Source organism: Hippichthys cyanospilos, chromosome 15 (genome assembly GCF_059441005.1).
Source record: "Hippichthys cyanospilos isolate Australia breed blue-spotted pipefish chromosome 15, RoL_Hcya_1.0, whole genome shotgun sequence".
In the NCBI taxonomy this organism is placed as follows: domain Eukaryota; kingdom Metazoa; phylum Chordata; class Actinopteri; order Syngnathiformes; family Syngnathidae; genus Hippichthys; species Hippichthys cyanospilos.
In genome coordinates, this window is record NC_142383.1 from 11,972,469 (window position 1) to 11,989,871 (window position 17,403).

The 17,403-nt window shown below is 38.4% G+C and overlaps 1 protein-coding gene across 2 annotated transcripts in view; it reads right to left on the bottom strand.

Moving 5' to 3' along the window:
- brinp1 (BMP/retinoic acid inducible neural specific 1) overlaps window positions 1–17,403 on the bottom strand; it is a 126,325-nt gene that overhangs the window by 78,021 nt on the left and 30,901 nt on the right. For both annotated transcript variants that reach the window (XM_088435644.1, XM_088435645.1), the window contains one exon: window positions 17,098–17,365. In XM_088435644.1, coding sequence (XP_088291770.1) covers window positions 17,098–17,315 — 218 coding nt within the window. In that variant the 5' untranslated portion in view covers window positions 17,316–17,365. The remainder of the gene's footprint in view (window positions 1–17,097; window positions 17,366–17,403) is intronic.

The following is a 17,403-nucleotide window of genomic DNA, read 5'->3' on the forward strand; positions in this document are numbered from 1 at the left end:
TAATTGTACGTCCACAGAGCCATGAACATCTATTATTTCGCGGGATATTTTGTTCATGTGGAGTTCCTTTTAACTCCTCCTTTTTAAAACTTCAGACTGTGACACCGCCGGCCTTTATGACGACGTCTTGTCTGCTTCAAATAAAATTGGTTAGAGTTCTGATAACCTTCATATGTTTATAGCGAGATGTCACATTTTGCTTTGCTTTGTTTCATCATAAATGAGTGTTGTTTTCCTCGAGTGAAAACGTCGTTGTTTTTCCAGATGAAGCCCAGGTTGGAACTGTCCAAAAGAAGCGCTTTGATATTTTTATTATAGCAAGTAAACAGGAAGATGATTTTTTTCCCCCCCTTGAAGACTCACTTTTTTTTCCCTGATGTTTTCTTGCAGGCTTCCAGAAATGTTGGCTTTGTATCCTGCTGAGCCATTTTTTTCTTTTTAATTGGTTGGAGATTTTCTCGCACTTAAGTTGTTAAAAATGTTTGTCACACTCATGCTTGAAATTGAAGTTGATGTCTTCGAAACTGATTTGTGTTTTTTGTAGGTCCGGGCACACACAATCGCATGCTGCAATGTGGTGCAATGTGCTGCATTGCCCAAACTATAATCCTTGACCCACTCATCACAGTTGCGGAGCTACATGGTGGTTAGGTCACCCTCTGGCCGCCGCATATTTACATATAAACTGCACCATTGTTTTTATTCTGAGCTTTTTCAATTGAACACACCCAAGGGAGCTTTTTAAGGCTTACCGTTGTAATGAATGAATACACAAAAAATGACTTCTCAACACCCGCAAGGACATCACATATGGGTGAACACAAAAAATAAATATAAAGGGAAAAATAAATAGTAATAAAAAACAGTGATCCTCGATACAGTGAGGCAAAACTAGTCTGGAGCCCTCCTTTAATGGAAGGAAGAGCGGCTAGCTAGCAATAGCTAGCTAACAGGCTAACCCTCTCAAGGCAGATGTTGCAGATTTGCAACAATGAAATGATAATCCCTAACCTTTCCGCATTAATATTTTATGAGCCATTTTTTTCTCGGTTAAAAAAAAAACAAACAAAAACATTTTTCTCTTGATTTATAGTCCAGTGCATCTTATCTGCAGGTTTTGTTTTTGTTTTGTTTTGCTAGCCATGAGGAGCCACCAAATGTGTGCATTTGTTCAAGATGTCACTTTATAGAACAACTGTAAAATAGAACTGAAAATATGTGAATTCAATTCAAATAAATACAGTTAAGAACTTCTATATACGATCTTTCCGAATGAGACACGATTTTTTTTTTTTATCAATGTTTTTTGCTGCGATTTATATACCAGTGCATCTTACTATCCGAAATAATAACAATTAAGTTAACCAAGGCTAACTAATTTCTTTCTCTTTCCTGTATTTTACCTGCAACTACACAGCTTTGTCATGTTCACTATGAATGGCGCAACCCTAAAATGGCTGCCGAAGCCCACAATTGGAATACAGCAACCAAAGAATGCACTTTTGGATAAAGGGCCCAGCTGCAAATGCATCATGTTAGTTATTTAAAGTAAAGTGTGTTTTTTCCAATTATTTCTGTATTCTACTCATTTATTTTGAAAAACACGCTGATACACTTCAATCTTCCTCATTGAATCATTTATCTCCCGTGCTTTCCATCAATACCACATTTCAATTCAGTGAAGAGAATACCACATTGATAAAGTGTGGAGGAGTTCCTTTTCACCACGCTCCATAATTGTGCTTTTGCATGAAAAGCAAACAAAGAGAAGCCAAAGCGGGCATACTAGTCCTGCTACAATGTTGCCTCATATTTTATTTATTTATCATTTTTATATTTGTTTTGCAGGGTGGACATGGAAGAGAGATTGCAGAATTCACTTAAGCGAAGCCTAATGAAATGTAAATCCTAATGGAATTGGCCGCGTGGAGTGTATGCGTTTTGTGCGCGGGTGTTGAAAAGCGTCCACTCTTCCTGTCACAAAACGAGACGGCATCGGGTTTCATGCTTTGATGAGGGATGAACCTTTCATTTTCAGCCATTTGTTCCACTGCCTATTTGTTCAGGATGACTTGATTAATACTTCAAATGCCCCAAAAGGCGGGTAAAATAACGACGACTTCGACTCGGGCTGTCGTCCGGCGCGACGAAAAAAAGTATACATGACAAAAAGCTTCGGCGATAGAAAAACGATTTCCGACACGTCGAGCGCAGGAGTAGTACTGTATGGATGACGGATTTGCATGAATACAGAAGAAATAATTAGTGACTATCAACAGTCTCATCACTTGTCAAACTATTTTTACATGAAAAGGTTATGTTAATGGAACGCTAGTACGATTAGTACAAAGTGTGAATCTTGAAAGATGACGTCGCCCATCTAAAATGTCCTCATAATGCAAAGAAGGCTTCTTTTTCCCTTTTTTTTTCTTTGCTTTTAGGAGTCTTTTCTGCGACAAAAAAGCTAGCAAGCTAACTAGCTAATGAGCTAACAATGATTTCACTTTTCTTCGGATTTCTATTTCTTATTAATATAAAACTAAAATATTTAAAACAAAAAATAGCTAACTAAGATACTATGTGAGTGTTTTTCCATTATTAATTGCTTAAAGTCACCTTTTTCAGGGCATTTAAAAATTAGGCTAACTTGCCGCTGACCTGTTTCCTTTTCATTTGATAGATGCACATATTGCCTTTACCTTGGATTTGTTAAGGTGTCAATCAAAAACAATACCTTACTGGAACATCATCGAATGAAGCATATATATATATATATATATATATATATATATATATATATATATATAAAACGGTCCTCTAAAAAAACTGTGACATTCTGAATCCTTTTCACACAGTAGTTGTGGAACTGATCCAGTCGCTGAGTCAAATGTCGCAAATAAGTCAAATGCCTCACAGCCGAACAGATGTTTTAGTAATCTGCATTATACATCTCTTTTGTCTCGCTAAATTACAGCAAATGAAGCAAGCCAACATCTGGTGCTTTCCCTTTTTCATTTTTTTTTTTTTTTTTAACATTGCGTTATTATACATTATACTGCAATTCTCTGAGTTGGCGTTCCCTAGAGGGCAGTAATAACGGGTATTGCTTAGGAGGAGATTGCCGTAATCGCCGACCTCTCGAACTCCCGTTCCTGCCAAAGTATTAGGCGGCATCCGCAAGAGGAGAGGGGGGGAAGGAGACTTTTTCATGTTAATAAGGAAGCAAAGTCCAGCCATAAATCACACCGACAGAGATGCAATTGAAATGCCTTTGTGAAATTCCTCCGTGAAATTCATCTGGCAAGAAGTGTTCCAAATATTATAGAATGCATCTTAATCATACGCTACAGTGCGCAAGGGGAAAACAATAGGAAGACACACACAGACAGCGCCAGAGAGGTCGGGTGTTATTGCGCTTGACCTGAGGTGTTTGCTTGAGCTTGATTTATATATTTTTACTTTGGTGCTGTCGTTCTGGAAAAAAATACAGCAATGGAGTTTTTCTCATTTATTTTCGTAGAGGTGTTATAAACGAAGCAAGAGATAGCATCAGTAAACATTGAGGCAGGCAATCGGAGTGACAGGCAATATTGCGAGTGGCCTTACATCTGTCAACACACAAGGCGAGATGTGTCTCGTTACCTAAAGTTCAAAGAAGCAATGCTGTAAGAATTTTATATTGAAATGTTTATAGAATAAAATATGACAAGAACGCTATCACGAGGGGACGTATTATGGAAGAGTGGCTTTTTATCAGGTGGATATAAGCAGAGGGGATTCATATGTACCTGTCCACTGATTAAGTATAAAATTAAATATGTGTTATTTAGATAGTTACCCCTCTTTACAGTCAAAAATTTCATTGCTTTTATGGCCAGTTTCATAAACAGGCTTTATAGAATTCAATTAATGTGAACATAAATGAACATTTTAGCCTGGCTTAAGCCTTGTCTCAAAAGGAGTCCTAAGTTTTGAAATCTATTTTATTTCATCTCTTTAATTTTAATTCTCGGACTATCTTTTTAAAAATAAGAATAAAAAGTAGAATAGTTGGCAACTTGAGGGACAATTGCGCAGCTTTCTTTCATTTTCATTAGTAAATTCATGTTTAATAAGTTTCTACATACAGTACAACCTGCAATGTGCTCATGTCACAACTACTTTTGGCTGGTCTAATAAAGAGTCTACTTTCTGTCACCAAATTGACAAGTGCACTGAAGGTGAGCAATAAAAAAGCCAGATTAACCAGTCTCAAATGATGAACACTAAACTTGCCCTGTCTGTCGTGAGAATTAAGATGCTCCCAATTTTTTATCAGTCAAAATAGGGCACCAAGGGTTAAATAATATACTATAGATTTCGATACAATTCAACCTTTCAACTCCCACACGTAAACCATTTAAAGAATACACTGTCGTGAAAAAAACAATATTCTATAATTCAATCAGCATTTTATCTGTTTCTTTTTGTATTTATTTATCTAGAAAGCTGGATATCTAGCAAGATAGATTGCAAGCTAGCTAGCGAACTAGAGACTATAGATTTCTAGCACGCTAGCTAGCTAAATACCTAGCTAACTGGAATCTATGCTAACTAAATTGCTAGCGAGCTAACTAGAATGCTTGCTAACTTAATCGCTAGCTAGCTAGATAGATTGGACAGACGGACGGATATTGCGTGTTCTAATAATACTTTAGTTGTCAAAGATCATGCTCATATAGTCATCAAGGACACTTGGTGGGTGTAAATGTACAATATGACAACTGCTTCACAGCCTCCACTTTTGAAAATGAGATACATGTCATATCGTGCTCGAGCCACTTAGCAGGTCTCCTCTGTGCGAGCCCCCGGAGATGAGAACAAATGCCTGCAAGATATCAAGCTGCGTTTCCTCTTCGGGTTTGATAAAAAAAACTCTTTTTATATACAACATATACTTTCTTCCGAGAAAAAAAAAATCCAATTTAAATTATTCAGTTGCTTTTCTTTCTCAAAGTTAGTTCCCTCGAAATGCATCTTTGGCCGGTTTGACCTTAATTTGGTTTTATGAAGCACAGCAGGTCGGCAAAATTTTCTCTGTGCTTCTAACACACATACACATTAAATTGCTAACATCCTCTGCCTTCATGAATATAAATGGGCCCAACGTCGAAACATTAAAAACACATTTTGGGGTCTCAAAGTCACTGTTAGAGAGGGCTCCGGATGCACATTAGGCTCTTCTGTGATTCTAGGATATAATTAAGAGCTATAGTTGGTCAAACATTCATGATTTCAATGCTTCTGTTCTACGTACATGTTAGCATTATTCCGAGGTCAAAAATTCAAGCATGAGTCTCATGACGTGCGTTGAAATTAAGACTGAAGCAGGCTATGATAAGCAAATCCCATTTCGAGGATTCACATAAAACGAAAAGAACATTTACAGCGAGGCAAGAAATGTAACTTGGAATTTTGAAGCGTCACATCATTTTTCTGTGATTTTGTTAGTTTCAGGATGTCATTCAAACTAAACTTCAGTGCTGTATTTACTCACGTCTGCACAACATTTACAAAGAGGACGTGTGAGACTTTTTTCTGTTTTATGCACAGGTTGTGAATTTTGTACAAGCTATGAATGTTAATTTGAAAACAAAACTGATTTCAAATCTGTATAAATTGTTGTAATGCATTGTCTGAAAATAAATTTGTTGGTTTTATTATCGCAGTCATTGATTAAAATGGTAATCATCCAGAATGACCAGAAAAAAAATCATGTTTTTGCCATCTTGAATTTAGAATGCAAATATTTTGTCAGAGACGTAAACTCAAACCGCAAACTCAAAAACGCTAATCGGAAGACTAGAAAAATGTCATTCAATTTATGGATGTTGGAATAGGAGGCTCATACTTTTAAATGATCTGTCATTGCTTTTTTTACGGGGTGGTTAAACTTTTGTTAAATTTTGTGTTTCAAAAGGAGTTTGAGTTGAGTGCTCTTACTGATCCTGGTCTTAAAAAAAATGTTATTGAAAATCCTTACATAACATATCAAGATTAAAATATAAATTATTAAATAAAAGAACTTTTTTTTTTTTTTCCTACGGGGATGTTGATGCAAGTCCCAGACATCTGTTAACTGTTTTACCATTGTGGCCCAAAAATAAACAAAAAGATAAATGAATAATTTAATAACACCTACAATGTTGTCCTTGAGCCTTCAAATACATTTTGCTCAAGTTTGAAAAGCTCCAAATTAATTGCTCATTTATAAACTTATAAATATTGAGCGCGTTGGGGGATACTTTTTTCAGCCACCTGCCTGTTTGTCTTGTTGTTTGCTGCGACCTACACAAACACTAAAAAAAAAAATAAAAAAATCAGACTCCGAGCCTCCTACAGAACATCTGACTCACTTGTACATTCCGCAAAACTGTGAAAATGTCGGACATTGTTATGCTAGATTCTTTATGTTCGAAATACAGAGCGTGGCAGGTTGCCTGCTGCTGTAAACAGCATTTACTTTCAAGTGTGATCAAGCTAAATGCGTTTACCAGCTGCCGTGCTGAGCTGAAGGATGTCCGGCCAGTTATTTAGTTTTTTTTGTCGCTAGGTGGCAAATTTCTATTGGAAAATGAAAAGGTAAGAAAAACTACTGTGTTCAGCAGGGAAGCAATATCATTACTCAAATGCCACGTGAACGTTGTGGCACACAGAGCAGAAAAAAATCTTCAGCATTTGATTTCCTTCACGAGTAAAGCAGAATTCAGCGGAATGTTTAGTACGACATACATATTTTCACCAATCTGCACCAAGCATTCATCCTCACAACTAAGAACAATTTAAAGTTTTCAAAACTCATGCATGTTTATTGAAATAGCGAATATATTATTATGTATGTCCGAGAAAAGCAGAGATTCTTCCAACTTATGTTGTCGTATATATTAACAAGATATTTGCAATTTCTGGGGAAATTGAGTGTGAGTTTTTTTTAAAAAACGGCATATTTTACCATGCTTTTAATTCTATAACCTTTATTCTATTTAGTGTTCTTATTTAATTAATATGCACCAACTGGAGAAGCATTCCCAATTTTATTAAATACCAGCAAAACAATGACAATAAACACAGTATATTCTATTCTTTGTTGAGCATTTAAAATTTGTGATGGGAATGATGAGAATTTCTTTTGTTGAATGTGCCTTTGAGAATGAATAATATTTTTTTGTGGATACTTATTGTGGCAAATGTTATTTACCGGGAATAAATAGGGATTTTATGTGAGAATAAGTGTAAGTGGATTTTTCATGGTTTGAACCACTACCTTTTAAAACATTAAAAACATTGATCAAACAATGTTTCTGACAACATGAAAATAGTGGCCATGATTGGGAATGTTTTTATCAGGCCAGTCACAAAGTCAGTTTCATCCAACTCCTCACTTGCCGTAACTTGGACCTGATTTCTTGATATCTTTCTTTCAGTGGTAGTGCAAAAACATTCTCGTCTGCCCTCCTGCTTTGTTAACCTCGCCTCTTGTTCGCTAGAACTTGGCACCTTTAGACTTCACCCCGAAACCTCGCCCGCATTCGACTCGCCTGGACCATTCATCCACAGATTCATAAGCATTCATCACGTAAATCTGCCTCTTCTCTTGCGTCCACTCTTCGGTCATTCTTATCGCACCAAACTGGAAGGCTTTCACTGTTTCAAGCTTCCCCTTATATTTCAAACTCACATTTTAACACAGCGGAGACTGGCCAATTAAATTGGAAAAAAAATAGTAAAAGTATATTAACCAGTAGAAAAATTATATAACATTTAGCTGACTTTTTTTCTAAAACATTGATCATTGTTGTGATTTAGAAAAGAAGTATTGTTGATGAGAGCAATACCACCACCTGGTGGCGTGGAAATGTGCTTACACCCCGGAATACTAATGAAAAAGAAAAAAGAAAACACAAAATAAAATTGAAAATTTCATCAAGTGGTTCCATTCATTTGACCCATCTCCATTTAAGGTGATTTTTGGACTCATAATTTACTCAGACAGAATTTAAGGGTTTTAAATCTGCAATGTTGTTCAAATGTGTCCATTGTTGTGGAAATGTGTTTTTGGTGTGTCGCTGTGAACTCAGTTCCTTGAGAGAGTTGTATCTGGCCTCTTTTCGATGTCTCACTACTTATATGATTCGAATAATCAGGATCGGTATCAGGCTTCAAAAAACTTGCTGATACGGAGTTCCCTTCCCTTTGTTCACTTATTTTGACTTATTCTACCTACCTTCCTAAGTTCTAGTGTGCTCAGTAGAGGACAATGACGACTTGTTTGGATGGGATGCAATTAAGTTTTTAATCTTGTTGAGGCAAAATGGAGAACGCAACAAAACACATGAATAGGCTGGGTCTCAGGAGAATATTGAAAAGGTTCTATACTTGTCATATATAGTACATGTCACTGGTACTATAACCACATGCTAAAGTGCCGCATTAATTTCCAACAGAGTGTTAACAAACTCATAATGTCATATACAGCATTTAAATACAGAAATGTGAAGGATGGCGTTCAATAGGCGACTTTCACAGCCGCGGATTAAAGTGTCAGCGCACGACACATAAACTCCATTAACTTCATGGCCGGCCCGACAGCTTTTTAAAAATATTATTACATGTACATTTCAGATGCTCTTTTACTATATTAGACAGATTAAGCGGCTAATGTGAGACGACGTCGACAGCGAGGCCGACGTCTCCTCCTCTGAGTGCTGGCTTGCTCTTGTGGAGATTGCCACAGTCTCGCGGGAGGGTGGCAACAACCCACGCGGTGAATTAGTCGCCGCTTAACCCTGGCACTTTCCTTTTCGCCTTCCCCTGTTTCATCGCTAATTAGCCGCCCCCTTTCCTTGTTGACGATAAGTCGGCCTACAGCTGGGGCTTTTTGTCCACAAACGGGAAGTTGCGAAAATTTTACTGCAGATATATATATATATATATATATATATATATATATAAAAACTATGTGATTGTGCTTGCAATAACAGTGACGTTATAATAACACTGCAGTCTTCCTTATAACAGGACAGATGGACCGACGGACCGACCAACCCCAGCCCTGTTTCATGCTAAATACAACCAACCTGCTTTCATGTCTCCATCACTTACTGTACCCCCCCCAACACACACAGTTTTAGCAACTGCCTGTCCCATCTTCTAATGGCCTCATCGGACACCAACCCCCACCGCTCCCTTTTGTATTCTTCTATTCCTCAGTCTGTTTCATCCATCCTGACTTCCTGTCACCTCGCCGCTGCTCTGTCGCTTTCTCTTCCCGCGGCTACCACCGTAGTACACCTGCTGAATTAAACATGGCCGCGGCAAAATTGCAGACTCCATCAAATCAGCTTTCCAATTACAGACCGCTCATCCTAGCTAATGCAATACGCCGATTCGAGACAAATGGTGCACCTTGTTGTAGTCGGCTAAGGAAAAAAATAAAATAAAAGCATGCAGTCAACCGAGGGGAAAAATGAAAGAAGGAAAAAGAGTAAATGTTCAAGTGTGTTTGGTATAAAAAGTTAACATCAGAGAGCACAGCAAGAGAAGTTTTTATATGTAAATGAGAAGTGCGGATAATTCATTCAAGGCTCATCTGCGGACTGATTAGGCATAATTAACAATGCCGAGGAAATGTTCTGTTAGCGCGGTGCATAATATGCTTGTATAACGGCATATGTCACAACATATTGAATCAAGCACCTGGGCAGCAGGAGGCGCATTTCAATATGTGTCGTGTGAGAGGGATCCATTCTTAAAGCTTCAGGACTCCATGGCGAGAGCCGTCATATACGATGGCGAAAACATGAAACAGTGGTGAGCCTTCTCAGGAGTGGCCGGCATACTGAAATCACCCCAAGAGCACGGCAATGACTCATCCAGGAGCTCACAAAGAAACCCAGGACAACATCTAAAGAACTGCAGGTGTCCCTCACCTCAGATAAGGTCAGTGTTTATGACTGAAAAATGGTATCTATGGTTATGGCGTTTCAAGGCAAAAAAACACAGCTGCCCAAAAAGAACATACAGGCTCGTCTTACTTTTGAAAAAAAGAAAAAAAAATTATGATTTCCAAGACTTTCAAAAAATATTTAATTGATTAACGAAACGAAGGCTTAATTTTTTGGGGAAGATGTGTCTTGTTCCATCTAACAAAAGGCATGTGATTGCGTGACGGTTTGGGGCTGCTTTGTAACTTCAGGACCTATCAGAGAGTACATACTGTTAAATTTCATTTAATTCTCAATATTTTTTAGTGCTGTTGTAACGATAAAAAAAGACGGGTTAAATAATTAAGAGCTAAAATGACATTCTAAATGAACAAGTTAAGATACATTGTGATATTGTGACAAATGCAAATTCTACTTCACAGCTTTCAATTTTCACGTTCAATTTTCAGGTCCCCATTAACCGTGAAAAATCAGGGAACAATGTATTTGTTATTCACGTATATTTACCACACATAATTCTATTATTTCGATGTGTAGATATATGAATTTCATATATTCCCATTGTGAGACAAAAGAGGGTTTATTGTACTCTAAAAACGCCTATATTTAAAAAATCTACACAACATACAAGCGAGGAAACTTCCAGAGAAGTTCAATTTAAGTGGACTTGCATTTTTTTGTGACACGTCAACGCCGATAAAGTCGCACGCAGCGACTCACCCGGAGCTAACAATGTGCAAATGAGCAGCTTAACACTTTGACCGGCGATTTATGCTAATTGCTAGCCACTGGCTTTGGGTTTTTGATTGTCACTGTGATCCAGTAATTAAGTCTGCGACAACGGAGTTGCTTAAGGGGGTGTTTTGGGGTATCATCATCATCGTGTTCTTAATTATATAATTTTAGACAATGCATTGCAGTTTTAATTCCCAAATGCAAGGGATGCTTCAAAGCGGAGGTTATTTAATTCAAAGTGAACTTGTAAATAAATTTGACACGAGAGGGGTTTAACTTTCTCAAATACTCGGCCATTTAGTCTGTATGTGAGCAGATGTGAGTTTGGTTCTTTTGTTCGACTGTGGTTGCCATCATTTTGTTTTTGTGCGTTTGACTATTTCTTCTGTTTAACAAACCGCTGACAGTGTATCGACGAATTCTGTCTCCCTGTTTTTTACTTACACAAGCGGTAGCTTATCTATCGTCAATCCTTGCTTCTCAAAAAGAAACGTTCCCATTTCTCATCCTTTTTAACGTTTGTTTTTAAATAAAACAACCTACAAAACTTGTTTTGTATGTGAAGGACAACATTATTAAAATGATCATTAGCCTAACAGGTTTGCTAGCGTGACGCTCACATAAAATGGGATTAAAAAGCATCAAAAGTACAACCAATGGGAAGACATACAAATTGAACAATTGGATTTTGCTAATAATAGCCATTGTCGGGTTCATGCATGCGACCCATAGGAGGCAGCACATTACGTCTAATATTTGCAGCTTATAAACCAAAACCAGTGAGCTCAGTCGATCGAATTTTACCATGCTTCGTATTGATTATTGATAAACATGCAATTTGTCTCTCCCTGTGGCAAGCTCTCAGTAGTGGACGTGTGCCAATGGTACCAATGTATGATTCGTTTAGCAATTCAATCTCAACAGCCTGTTTTGCTCCGACTAGAATCGCTCATTCTCCGACTTGTACTCCATTATGGGCTACCAATGTGTTTCATACGATGCTCTTTGTTTGTTCCATCTCAGGTTCTCGCACGCGCCACGCCAAAATCCAATATAAATGCAAATCCGGCGGCCATTAATGCATTCTGAAGGCCTCAATCCCGCATTGTACTGTAATCAAAGACGCGAGGTAGAGGATGTTATTTAGACATGAAAAATATTTATGAAAATGCACACTTCTGATTGATTGCTCTCTTTGAAGCGTCTGCCGTCCAATCCGCTAAATATGCCAGCGGCCTAATGACCTGCGGAGAAGCATAAAAGATATCAGATATCAAATAAAGCAACCAATCTTTCTCTTTATTTAAAAGCACACTGTTTTCAGTGATACCATAAAGGAGGAGGAGTATAATCTACTGAGAGGAAAAAGCTTATTTAAAATGGAAAACTGGGCCAATGGATATTTCACTGCACCGTTTTCAGGGGCTTACAAATCCTTCCAGATCATATTTATCATCATGTTAAATTATAGAATGAAAATTGCCTGCACATTAGCAACGATAGCCGTGTTCAAACCTATTCTATTCCATGCTTTTAATTGGGATTCTTATTCTCTGTAATTAGCTTCATGTTAGACCCATGCATTGCCTTGACATGAGTTGTGACAAAATATGGATAGTCTAGCCTAAAGATTGTTCTCACTCTGCAGGTATAATTATGAGGTCAAGTAATTATGAGGCCTTTTAAGAGCTTTAATATACTTAAAAAGTCTTTTTTTCCCAGTTGCCTTGGCAATTCAGGAGGGAAAAAATGTGCATCCATATTTTTTTTTCCTACAAGAAGAGAACATTTCCCTAACGGGTTGCATTGTGTGAGATTGTGTAGAATAAAATGTGCATGTATACTTTTTTTCCCCCCTTTAGCAATATTTGTGTACCTCTGGGTTGTTTTGTTACTTAATAGCACCTAAAAGGAAATTTAAAAAAATGTCAACCACGATCCTTCTTTATCATAATTCGATCTACTGAAATTTATATGATCGGGTCCTATTTCTCATCATGTGATCAGGATCTGTACATCGCTTCTTAAAAATGCACCAAACATGTGTTAAAGAGTAATTACGAAAACTGGCTCTGTGACAAGAAACTCGGGTATGAAACTGAATTTCATCGATTGCTAACGCATTTGATCCGCTTATACGAGGAACCGTAAAAGTAACGTTTAAAACACGGGAAAGTGGTATACGTCTGTTTTAAAACCCACTGACTTTGAAGATATTTTATCAAATGTAACCTACCGAAATGCAACATGAGTAAGTATGATTGACATGAAATCCAACATGATAATCATGACAAGACACATAAAATTCAATAAATAAACTACGTGAAACGTGCAGGCATCAAAAAGTGCTGTGATGGCTGTTCACTGCAGTATGGCTAAAGAATATAGATACGTAAGATTACGTAAAATTACGTCTTTGGGATTGAATGAGTTAACTGTGGCATTCAAACAACTTATGCAGAAGCTATGATTGTTAAGTTTACGTTAAAACTGATTTAAAAGCAGTATACATTATTGTTGTGTAAATATTTACCACAGAATTTTTTTTTTTTAACAAGTGAAGCATTTACATAAATGTTTCTCTGGTTTATTATTTCAATTAAAAATTGATCAAAATCATAATCATACAGAATTACTGCTCAAAATTTAGATTTTAGTTTCTTTGGCCATATCGCCCAGAAATGTGCTCAGCAGCTTAAAGATTACAATCGACATTGTTGATGATTATTTCAAGCCTGGGAATTTTTTTTTTTTTCCCCATGATTCTTAAGTGCAGGGGGAGAGAATAATTGGTGCCCTGTGGCTCCTCGCTGGCCCCCTTCAGACAGCCACTGACCTTTTCAGAGAAAGAGACAAGAGGCTGGCACCTCCTTAAGCTGTGTTTATCTTCGGAATTAGGCGTTGCGCCCACGTTATTAGAGATGGGCCGGATTTGTTTGTCACTGATCAGGTTGGCATTGTCCGCGCGCTGTGCCTCGAGAGTAATCGTTTGAGATATGAGACGCCAAGGAGAAAAATGAAGAAAGGGGGAAAAAAAAGAGAGGATGGAAGGTTTTTGTGGCTCTGCAAATCTGATTCGACCGCTTTCCACCTCGAAATCGCCGCGGCCGACAGTCTCCGGGGAAATTGACAAAGCTATTCAGTGCTCATTGGCGCTTAGAGGAGAGCGCGCGCTGTGGTGGAGGCTTCATTCCAGCAAAACACTACAGCAGCTGAGGCCCTCGTTTGTTTCCTCAGCGCTGCTTGAGGATGCACTGATCTGCTACTCCAACACACAACTAGCACCACCAGTCAATTTGCACCGGTGGGTTGGCCAGTTGAGAGTGCTCATTGCAATTTGTTTCCATGGTCGTGGTGTGCATGCTGACAGCAGTCATACTGAGCAACAAAGTGTGAAACACAAACCTTCATTTTGTTTGTTGACTTCAGCTAATTTATCGATGATTGCATCATGTAAGCCAGCCAGCACTCATTGCTCCAGAGATGTGTTCAATGGCAGTTAGTTACCATAGTTGTCATAATGGCCAACACCAACAAAATCAAGTAGTGTTGTGTGGATTTTATTACGTACTTTTGATCTAAGTATGTGTCACTTTTACCATTGACCATTTTGATCACAATATTCATTCCCTTATTCAAAATCAATGGCAGGATCTTCCAATCATCAGTGTTTGTAAACCAGTAATTAGCATGCTAGCCAATATCCATCCATCCCTCCATTTCCTATAGCCGCGTATCCTCACTGGGGTCGCTGGCTTGCTGGTGACTATCCCAGCTGCCTTCAGGAGCAGGTGGGGCACACCCTGAACTGGTTGCCAGCTAATTTCAGGGAACACAGGAACAAACAACAATTCACGCAGCCAATCACACCCAAGGACAATTTAGGGTGTCCAATACACCTGCCATGCATGTTTTTGGAGTGTGGGCGGAAGCCAGGCACAGGGAGAAAAAGCAAACTCCACACAGAAAGGCCAGAACAAGCTGGAATTGAACTCGGTACTTGGCAGACAATGTAACCACTTTTTCACCGAGCCGCATATTTAGCACCAATGACAGTACAGTATAATCCTATTGTCAGTGTTTGTGAAACAGCAATTAGCATGCAAGCTATTACGCATAAACACATTATTTTTGTTTTAATATTTGAGTCAAGATTTGCAAGGTGCCTGTTTTTTTGCATCACCCTTTATGAATCAGAAAGTAGCCTGTGATACTAACAACATAAGAACAAGCTTGGTGTTTTGTATTTTCTTCAGTAATGCTGGAGCAATCTATTTGTTTTATACTGATTGATCGCTGTGCCTGCTCCAGATTCAATATTTATATGATTCCATAGAGCATTAATTCTCATCCGCTAAATGGCTACATCACTAAAGGAAATGCGAATTTGCGAATTTACGTAGAAGTCAACAAAATAAAGGCATGCAAAAGTTTGCAAGGAAATCACTAGAACCGAACTCTTCAATGAATTATGTCATGTTCATGTTGTTGTTGTTTCTTTAAGCATTCTGTGGTCCCATCTATGAAACAGGAAGTGGTATCTTATTGCACGGACATTGTTTTTGAACACCCTTGCACTCTGCTATCTCTCAGCTTTCAAAGCCAATTTCCAAACATATCACATTTACTCGATTGATCGATACGACTTCAAAACTTTAACAGCTACAGATTAAATTATATATTGCTTTGGCAGATGAGAAAATCCCCCAAACTTTTTTTTTTTTCCATTCAACTGCTTTGTAATAGGAGAAGGCGTACCCCGCATTGACGGCTGAATTTAAAGCTACAAATGGTTTGTCAAGAGGAGACAACACCAGGGGCATAGCAACATTTCCCAATGTCTCCCTCCGTGCAAACAACATCTGTGTTTTAATAAACCCATGCAGAACTCTGCACCCTGTCTGCCGAACGTCAGCTCAGAAGTCTCACCTCCGAGAATCGCATGCCGGGCGCAACAATCCTCGCTCAAGTCGAGAAACATATTATGCAAATGTCTTGTTTACTGCTACGTGTGACAATGCAAGGGGTAAGAAAACCAGAAGGCGAGCAGGCAGGCGCTGTGGCAACCTTCCAAAAAAAGTGAGTGAAACAGTCAAAATTCAGTTCAATATTCGGACTCGGGTGTTTCTACGCTTTGTGAGTTTGCAAGCGACAGAGGGAAAGAGTACGTGTGCACCAGACTTTGAGATGCAGTTGTACATGAAATAAATTAAACTTTGTTTACTTTCAATTCTGTGTGTAGTCCTACAGATATTGATTATATTTTAGCAAATGTGTACTCATTTGTCAAGCGTCTACTATTAGTCTCATTAAATGAAAGTAAATTGTAAGGGCTTTGACAACCATACAAAAGGCATATATATATATATATATATATATATATATATATATATATATATATATATATGGGGAAATGTTCTTTTTTTTCGTGCAATGTGCACAGAGAAACGTGCCAAAAAGCAAGTCGAAATCTCATTTGTTTTGTTTTTCCTATAACTTTCCTATAACTTTGTTAACGCCCATTTTGGGAAAAACGCAAAAGAAACTTTCGCAGTGTGATATTCACTTTCATTTTAAGCTTTTTGACAGTTTCAAGCTTTAAAATATTTGCATTTTGGAGAAAATTGCGTATAAAATGCGGTTTCACCAAATACTCACATAAATATCGCATGGTAATACCAAACGATCTCCTGTTTGTGTTCACGCTAGATTGTTAATTTTCATGTAGTCACCTTCCATCTAGTTCTCATGGACATAATCTCCTGGGACATCTGGCCTCGTGGGATTTGTGTCTCGTCTTTAGTAGCTGATTACTGCATGTGTGTGGATGCTCATCTCTGACGATTGGCATTAACATCTAAATTAAAGCAGTAGGTTCTTTCGCCAAGGCTCGGTCAGCTCAGGAGATCATCGTGACCATCTTGTACGTAATAGCCAAAGTTATTCTTCCTCCGACACAGCCCAAGTGTCCTTTTGCAAGACCTCGAACCCTTCAGAGCTCCTGACGAGCTGCTTTGCACCTTGCCATCATCACCGGCGTGTGGATGTGGGCGTGAGTGGGTTGCATAAGAGGCAAGGCAATGAAATGCTGCGAGGCGCTTTTGGACTTAAGGGCTATAAAAATAGAGGTATAAATGCCCTCTATTTATGGAGGGTGTTTCGGCATGGTAAAGTCCACGTACTTTCCGATTGTTATTCTGCCTGTCAGAAAAAATATTTTTTTTTTTTGCGTTCAAAGTAAGCAAGAAGCCTCATCAATTTCTAATAAGGAGCGACAACACGCTATAATGAAAAATGCATACTTAGTAGGTTAAAAATGTACATTCGGCTTTTTGCAAGTGCTATCTGAAAATAGTGCGCGGTGTCAGCGAACACTCACCTATAAATTTTATATCTGGTCGTGAATCCTTGGCGGAATCTATCCACAAAGGACAGATAACTGCGTGAGTGGTGGAACGGTCCGCGGTCGGAGATGAGCCAGTCATACTGCTTGGCGACATGTTGCTCAGTGGCCAATTGGTCCTGGCGGGAAGACTGAACTGTTATATGGTCCCATATAAACAGGAAGCAGATGACCTCAATAAACCTCCAGTTCATGCTTTTTTTTCAGCCGCTCTCTGTTCATTCTCGCTCCATTATGTGGAGACCTGATGAGGGAGAATAAAAGAGAGAAGGGGAGGGAATG